Consider the following 9,624-nt stretch of genomic DNA (forward strand, 5'->3'; position numbering starts at 1 on the left):
AATCGTAACTTTTATTTTCAATTTAAATTTTTTGACATCTGAAATGCCTATATCCTTAATTCAATTTCTGTTTTATAATAATTATACATGATATGCAATGCATAATGAATTCTAAATAAAATTAATTAATAAATTCTAAACGAGATTAGGTTACGGTTATGACAATTCTCCCCACCTTAGGAAATTTCGTCCTCGAAATCAGGTTAGAATAGATGAGGGTATAGACTTCTCATATCTTCCTCTCGTTCCCAAGTTGCTTCCTCACTTACATGATGTTTCCACAATACTTTTACTAGAGGAATAACCTTATTTCTTAACTCTTTATCTTCCTTTGCTAAAATAGTAACTGGTTCTTCTTCATATGATAAATCATTCTTTAGCTCTATAGGTTGAACCTGTAAGACGTGACTAGGATCACTCCTGTATCTTCGTAGCATTGAAACATGAAAAACGTTATGAATCTGCGATAACTCTGGAGGTAAGGCTAATTTGTAAGCCACTAGACCAATCTTTTCAATTACTTCATATGGACCAATGAACCTTGGACCTAGTTTCCCTCGCTTGCCAAATCTTAATATCCCTTTCCATGGTGAGATCTTGAGAAACACTTTATCACCCACACTGTACTCAATCGGTTTCCTTTTCAAATCAGCATAGCTCTTTTGTCTATCTTGGGAATCCTTCAGGCGATCTCTGATCAACTGTACTTTTTCTGGTGTAATTTGAACAATTTATGGGCCTATTAACTGTTTTTCCCCAATTTCATCCCAACACACTGGTGTTCTGCATCTTCTACCATATAATGCTTCATAAGGAGCCATTCTCAAACTAAAATGATAACTATTGTTGTATGCAAACTCCATGAGTGGAACATATTTATCCCAACTACCATGAAATTCAATCATGCATGCACGTAACATATCCTCTAAGGTTTGAATAGTTCGTTCTGATTGCCCATCTGTCTGAGGATGATATGTTGTACTGAATTTCAATTTAGTACCCAAAGCTTGTTGTAAGCTTTGCCAAAATCTTGATGTAAATCTCGGATCCCTATCAGACACAATAGAATATGGAACACCATGCAGTCTAACTATCTCCCTAGTGTAAATCTCAGCAGGTTTATCAAGAGGACAGTTTACCTTTATAGGAAGAAAATGTGCTGATTTTGTTAGTCTATCAACAATATTCCATATCGCATCATGTCCCTGTTGAGTTCTAGGTAACTCAACAACAAAATCCATAGTCACATGTTCCCATTTCCATTCAGGAATAGAAAGTGGTTGTAGCAAACCTGCTGGATGCTGGTGCTCTGCTTTAACTTGCTGGCATGTTAAACATCTAGATACAAATTTTGCAATTTCTTTCTTCATTCCCAACCACCAGTAGTTTTCTTTCAATGTATGATACATTTTTGTACTCCCCGGATGTATAGCATAGGCTGAATTGTGTGCTTCCTCCATTATATTTCTTTTCAATATATCAATATTAAGAACACATAATCTACCCTTGTACACTAGAGTGCCATCATGAAAAACATTGAAATCATTTTTGTTATCTTGTTGAACTTCACCCTTTATTTTCACTAATTTGTCATCCTGATTCTGAGCATCCCTAATTCTTTCAATTAAAATAGGACAAACCTTCAAAGTAGCTAATAAAGCTTCATTTTCACTTTCACTTTCACTTAATTCTACATTAAGTCTTCTTAGTTCAAGCAATAATGGAATCCTTACGGTGTTGATATAAAACAAATTACCTGAAGATTTCCTGCTAAGGGCATCAGCTACTACATTAGCTTTTCCAGGGTGATACTCTATAGTAAGATCATAATCTTTCAGAAGTTCTATCCATCTTCTTTGTCTCAGATTCAATTCTTTCTGACTCAGTATGTACTTCAAACTTTTATGATCAGTGTAGATAAGACATTTCTCGCCATATAGGTAATGTCTCCATATCTTCAAAGCAAATATCACTGCTGCAAGTTCTAAATCATGTGTAGGATAATTCAATTCATGTGATCTTAACTGCCTTGAAGCATAAGCAATTACCTTTCCCTGCTGCATCAATACACAACCCAACCCATTCTTGGAAGCATCACTGTATATAACATACCCCAAATCTGTAACTGGAAGTGTCAAAACTGAAGCTGAAGTTAAACAATCTTTCAAAGCATCAAAGCTATTCTAACATTATTGACTCCACACAAACTTCACATCTTTCCGTAGTAACTTTATTAATGGTGAGGCAATAATAGAAAAGTCTTTTACAAACCGTCTGTAATAACCAGCCAAACCTAGAAAACTGCGTACCTCATGTACATTACTCGGAGAATTCCAGTTAATTATAGCTTCCACCTTTTTAGGATCAACATAAATTCCCTCTGCTGAGATGACATGGCCAAGTAATACAACTTTCTCTAACCAGAACTCACACTTGCTAAACTTGGCGTACAACTGTTTTTCTCTTAAAGTCTGCAAAACAAGTCTCAAGTGTTCTGCATGCTCCTCCTCAGATCTAGAATACACTAAGATATCATCGATGAATACAATCATAAAGCTATCTAGATAAGGCTTGAAAACTCTGTTCATCAAATCCATGAAAGCAGTTGGAGCATTAGTTAACCCGAATGGCATAACAAGGAATTCATAGTGACCATATCGAGTCCTAAATGCAGTCTTAGGAACATCTGGATTCTTAATCTTCAATTGATGATAACCAGATCTCAAGTCAATCTTGGAGAATACTCTAGCTCCTTGTAGTTGATCAAATAAGTCGTCTATTCGAGGCAAAGGATACTTGTTGCGAATTGTAACCTTGTTTAGTTGTCTGTAATCAATACACAATCTCATAGTTCCATCTTTCTTTTTCACAAATAACACCGGAGCTCCCCAAGGTGAAAAACTAGGTCTAATGTAACCTTTATCAAGCAATTCTTGCAACTGCACCTTTAGTTCTTTCAATTCAGCTGGTGCCATTCTATATAGAGCTTGAGAAATAGGGTTAGTGCCTGGTTGCAAATCAACACTGAATTCAATCTCTCTATCTGGTGGTAAGCCTGGTAAATCATCAGGAAATACATCAACAAATTCATTCACAATAGGAATATTTTCAAGTTTTATGCCTTCCTTTTCTGTATCTATAACATATGCCAAGTATGCTTCACAACCCTTCTTCAACATTCTTCTAGCAGTTAAAGATGATATCATTTCATAGTGTTCTGAACTCTTCTCACCTTTGAATACAACTTCACCATGTTCTGGTAATTGAAAATGCACCCTTTTTCTATAACAGCCAACAACTGCTTTGTATTTGGATAAAACATCCATACCAAGTATAACATCAAACATCTGAAGTGCCAAAGGTACTAAATCTACCTCAAACTTATGATCCCCAATCTGTATCTCACAATCTTTATAAACATGCTGACAAACTACTGACTGACCCACTGGCAAATCTACAACTAAAGCATGGTTCATCACACTCTTATCTCGAGGTATGCATGATATGAATGATGACACAATGAAAGAATGTGTTGCACCAGGGTCAATTAAAACATAAGCATCCCTACCAAAGATAGTTAACCTAACATCTGGAGAAGCTGTTGCCTCTTGTTGAGTCAAAGCAAATACTCTAGGTTGTACAACAGGTCTAGTATTCTGAGTACCTTGCATAGGTTGTGTTGAAGTTGAGGCTCCACCTTCCTTATTTGTATTAAAGCCAAAACCTCGACCTGAACCTCTATCAAAGCCTGACGTTCGACCACCTCTATTTGCAGTACCTTGGAAACCTCTGCCACGACCTGAGCTGAACTGTGCCATACTAGGACAATCCCTTCTAATATGTCCCATGCCACCACATTCAAAGAAAGTTATAGATCTCTGCTTACTAGCCACACTACCGACACTAGACGCTGGTTGTCTCGCTGAGAAATTGCTATCATGTGACTGAGGTCTCTGTGAACAAGACCAAGACCAGGGTATTCTGTTACCTCTAGATCCTCCAGTGTCTGATTTTCTTTGTTGAAATGAGCTAGTTCCCTTGTTAAATCCCCCTTGTTTTCCAGTCCAAATAGAAGCTTTTTGTTTACTCTCTTGTTCAAGCTCTTCTCTCAGCTTCTCTTTTTCTATCGCCTTCTCTACCCAGCCTCTAAACTGTGTTCCCTCATACAATGATAGTTCATTATTCAAAACAGTTTGCAGCCCCTCTTTGAATCTGTAACATTTTTGAGCTTCTGTAGGAAATATTTCTGAAGCAAACTTGTAAAGTTCTTCAAATTTATCAATGTATTCTCGCACTGCCATTGAACCTTGCTTTAAAGCAATAAACTAATTCTGCCTTTCTGCATTGTATGCTTCAGTTAAATACTCCCTGCGGAACTCGGTCTTGAATATCTCCCAGGTCAACTGATCTCCTAATAGCAATCTGATCCTAGCAAACCATGCATCTGCTGTATCATGTAGCAAACCATAAACATTACTGACCTTCTACACATCTGTCAGCTCTACAGTATTAAATGACTTATTTGTAGCTCTAAGGCATCTATCTGCTTCTTTGGAATTAATAGAGCCATGAAAATCAAATGCTCCACACTTTTTAGCATGTTCAATGATATCCCCAGGTTTTCTTCTTATGTCTTGAGCTTGTAGAGTAGCAATGATGGTTTGTGCTAAGATAGCAGGATCTAGCTGTAGGGTAGGTACAACTGGGGGTACAGGAGGTACTGGTTGATTAACTACATGAGCCCTAGCCTCAGACTCTAGTTCATGATCAGTACTACCCCTAGACTCTGCTTCATCCTCTACATTCCTACCCTGTTGGCCAACATTCTCACGTTGAGAAACCCTATCTCCATGACCTTGAGCTTCCATGGTCCTATAATCAAAATTAAATAAAATAAAATATCAAAAACCAAAGTGAAAAGTCTACAGGACCATCAAACCAAAGCTCTGATACCAAAATTGTCAAACCTCGCCTTACTTAGTACGAGATTGACGGTTATTTAAAATATATATATCTCCAAATTAACATTTTAAAACGTGTTCTATAAATAATTAAGCACAAATATATGAAAAACTTTTATACAACATTTTATTTAAACCACTAAATGAAAATTAAGTATTGTTACAAACTTTTATACATATGATTCAAAATATACATTTATGTACAAATAAGTTTATTCTAAACAAAAACATCAAGGTATCTCAAAATTCGGAGATGTGGCCAACCTCTATGTCTCAAGCCCAAACTCTAAGCCCAACTCCCTCTCTAGTCAACTGTACTATAGATTTCCTTGCTAACTGAAAAGGTTTTAAAACAACTAAAATGAGAGAAAGCTCAGTGAATAGAGATAACAAGCATAAAACATTTATATATGCTCACATAATAACGTATACTAGAAAGCAGCTCAATACAATACAAAATACTTGTAAAGTCCATCACGAAAGCATTTACAAATATAAACGAATATCAAAACAATTTCCCTTTACATATGAAACATAGTTGTATCAATCATCAACTATAACAGTGATATGTTACCCTGCAACAATAATATAAACCATAGACCTGTAATCAGGAACACAACACTGATCTACAGTCTAACCAACATATCTAGGAACACTTGATGGATAACCCTTCTCAATCATTAGCACGGCTCAGCCCTTCTCCCTTCACTGACCATCAATCAAGTGCCCTGTGTCAAATGCGCATAGACACTCACAATATCTCACATGTGCATATAACTAACTCAGCACAAGTGCATATCACAACTCAGCACCTCCAAAATATATCGTCACAGAGTAGGAATATCATATAGAGAATTCTCAATTTATTTCATCAAAACTCAATATAATTTAATAGTAAAACCATTTACAATCTCATTCAAAACTTAACCAAATCAAACGACTATTGAATTGCCGAAAGGTATTATACATTCATAAACAAATACTCATTATATCAAAAGCATCAAAGCCTTACTAAAATCAAACACTTATATAGATTTAATTCAAAACTTCTTTCATTTTATACAACATTTACCGAAGGTAGTTTTTGAAATACTTAAACAAGGCATTTCATCGAACACCTTTCGAGCATTCCAAAACAACCATATATAACCATTTAAAACACAGTAAACCTTGAAATTTTGAATATCAAAATAGCATATTGATTTCAGTAGCAAGGGCTAGTATATCTACTCACCACACAACAACCAAACCTACTCCAAAATCATGTCACAAGCTGCCTTACTTTCTACTTGCACCGTCGTTGCCAAAACGAGCACCTAAATGAGTAATGTAAATCACAAACCACCATCACAATCACATATACATACTTATACAGATATATAATACTCATTTAACCTAAATTCAGCCCCTACAAATGAATTTCTATATGATTTATGCATGATTATAAACTTGGTACCAAATCTGCCTTAGTAGGCAGAACATTAAGCCTCTAATCAAACATGTCCTGTGCAGAGTATAGACAAAATTTTAACAAACCCTTCGGTGAACTTTTAGCCCTTTGAGTCTAGAATCCAAATTAAAAAGAATTTCATCATTTCGACATGTGAGCAATGATTTATACCGGTTTTAGTGAGGTGTGCTCAGACTGTCTTCACAGCTGAAGCAATAAAATGTCATGGACAATTAAGGTATCAAAACGACAGAATCAGATCAAACTCAAAGAATAGACGTTGTAGGAGACACTCTAAAGTTTCTGTAGAATCAATAATTAATCAATTTGGAGTTATAAAACTCAACATATATCCCTCGCAATAAGCTGGAATTTCTGGATTCAAAAACAGAACATGCTATTTCTTGTGTAAACCCTAGATAAACAAGTTAAAAAGATGAATAACTTACCAATTGAGCTTGATTTCCTTCTTAGACTTCAAGAACTCAGAGAATTGATATTTTAGGGTTTAGTTTAGGTCTGAATGAATGAAATTTTGTTTGAATATCTTCCATATTTTGTATATATATACTAATTAACAAATTATTAAAATAAGAATAGGTTATTAACCTGAACTTGGACACATAATCAAAACATCAGGGCATTATTGACATTTAGACTATCTAGATATACTCCAAATATAAAGTTCTTTTAGGCCCTTAATGATTAACTTACCATATCTTTTAATCCTCGAGTCTTTTATTTCGTTCAATTACATCAACTCAATTTAACTAATCGTAACTTTTATTTTCAATTTAAATTTTTTGACATCTAAAATTCCTATATCCTTAATTCAATTTCTGTTTTATAATAATTATACATGATATGCAATGCATAATGAATTCTAAATAAAATTAATTAATAAATTCTAAACGAGATTAGGTTACGGTTATGACAGAGAATGATTTTCTAACGGATCTTAATTCGTTTAGCGATAAAAGATGAACTGATTCGAACACAATTAAACAACTATATTAACGAGTCAAATAAACTAATCAATTTACTTAATTACGCAATTGCAATCAACACAACTAATTTAACTACGGTTTCAAAAATAAAGAAAGGCGTATAGGGGTCGGAATTATTCCTAAATATTGTGGTTAGGGATATGCAAATATGGTGAGAACAAGGATCGAGTCGCTTCTAATGTGCTACTCTCGCTCTCGAGCCTCAAAGATCAATAAAACCACAATCAATCAACGATAAACATTTAATCCACTCTGGTGATTCTAAACATCAATACTCAAAAGAAAGCTATTAATCTATCGATTCTGAGGTCGCCTATTCTCTAACCCGCTCTCGCGGCGCCAAATACTGGGCTCCTAATCTCGTTGGTACATTCAATTAGCCACATCTCGATGTAATAAAAAAACTCTAATCAAACCTAGGGTAGCTAATCCTAGGTAAGCATTAAGCACCAAGGTTTAGCACAAGTCTAACTACCCAAATCATGCATACCACGTTAGCAAAATAATTAATCTTTCATTCCAACCACCAAACAAAGGGAATTTAGCTGCACATACTAATTGATAAACTAATAAGCATAGATGATAGGATAAACATAATTAAAGAATACTTACTAAGAAGAGTAGATCCCACTAATAAAACTTGCATAAAATAGATAACTTGTTCTTACAATAATAAAGCTCCAAGCCACAACAATGGTGGAGGAACAAAACCATAACAAGATACTAAAACTAAGAGAAAACTAAAAATATGTAGAGAATAATTGTTGTCAAAAATATCTCTTCTACAAGTGAGATAAGGTGCCTTAAATAGGTCATACAAAAGAGAAAAAATAAAACACCCTAGTACAAGTTGTGTCTAGCTAAATAAGGAAGTGGGCCTCAAGCCTTGTGTCTTGTGTGAATTCTGAAAAAAGCCTTTTTACTGCCCGTCTTGGATCGAGACATCAACTAAAATGATGGGTCTCGATTCGAGACCCTTGGTCCAGGGCAATCTACCCACTTCTGGATGTTGTCTCGGATCGAGACTTGCCTCTAGAGTGAGGGTCTCCGAGACCCTCTAGAGTGAGGGTCTCCGAGACCCTCTATTCTTCAGCTCCATTCGCTTCATTCTCGCTCCAAGACTTCACTCCTTCTCCAATTTCTCAGTTCTTCCCTTCTTTTATGCCAAAACACTCTGCAATGCTCCAATATCCCTGAAACACTCACACATGCAATAAGGTATACAAAATACTAGAAAAGCATAGTGAAACATAACAAAAGCATGCGGAAAACAACTCAATACATAGGAGTATTTTACTCCTATCAAACCTTCTTACTAAACCCTTGCTTGTCCTCAAGCAAGAAATGAACCTTACTCGAAGACACAAGCTAACTTATAAACTTATACCCGCCTACATATCAACCAAAATGTTCCAACCAACGAATGCCTTAATGAATGCTTCAATGATTAACAACTCAAGATGATGCAAACAAGCGATAGATGCAATTTCAATGACATAAGATGATAGCATTAAGACTACAATCACGAAAGCATGCTTATCGACACAATACACATTACGAGTTTGTTATCATATGTGGAACGTGTAAACAAATGGGATACATTTTATTTTGGGCAAAATAAGGGATAATTGTCTAGTTTCAAGCAATGTATACTCCTCTCTAGATTTCACTCACTCAAACATAAAAGGGCATATACAATACACATGCAAAGTCACCATAGGCTTGCTCAAAGTCCGGACTCCACTACATAGTTCGGTTCTTAACAATCATCAATTGAATTTTTAAAGGTTGTAATGGGGCTAAGGATTAGGGGTAGGTAAACGAAATGGTTTTTGGTTAAAACTTAACTTGAAAACATTTTTAAAACACAAATGATGTAGCTTGAAAAAAAATTTAGCACATGAACTTTTCGATTTTTTCAATGCCTTTATTCACTTTCTAATTTTTGTATTTTTCTCTTTTTTTCTTTATTTTCTTTATTCTTTCTTTCTTTTGTTTTTCTATTTTTCTTTTTCTCAAGGAAACTTTTCTTGAAGCAGAAGTTTATAATTTTCCCATAATCATCAAGCTAAGATTTATTTTTCTTCCATACGTTCATCAAGTTATGTTAGGGTGTCTTTAGAGGTACATTTTTTAGAAGGTCTAATTGTGTGAATTTTTAGTTTAAAACAAGAAATTGGTTTTAGGCTCAAATTGAGTCAACTAA

The 9,624-nt window shown here is 35.0% G+C and overlaps 1 protein-coding gene across 1 annotated transcript; it reads right to left on the minus strand.

Moving 5' to 3' along the window:
• Positions 1–4,325: 4,325 nt before the first annotated feature.
• Positions 4,326–5,312, minus strand: LOC130015545 (uncharacterized). Its single transcript, XM_056105893.1, has 3 exons — positions 5,226–5,312; positions 4,489–4,872; positions 4,326–4,428 (listed from the first exon to the last, which is right to left on the minus strand). Exons 2-3 carry the CDS (start codon positions 4,866–4,868, stop codon positions 4,326–4,328), a joined length of 483 nt encoding a protein of 160 aa, XP_055961868.1. The 5' UTR covers positions 4,869–4,872; positions 5,226–5,312.
• Positions 5,313–9,624: the final 4,312 nt, after the last annotated feature.

Source organism: Mercurialis annua, linkage group LG5 (genome assembly GCF_937616625.2).
Source record: "Mercurialis annua linkage group LG5, ddMerAnnu1.2, whole genome shotgun sequence".
Classification (NCBI taxonomy): Eukaryota; Viridiplantae; Streptophyta; class Magnoliopsida; order Malpighiales; family Euphorbiaceae; genus Mercurialis; species Mercurialis annua.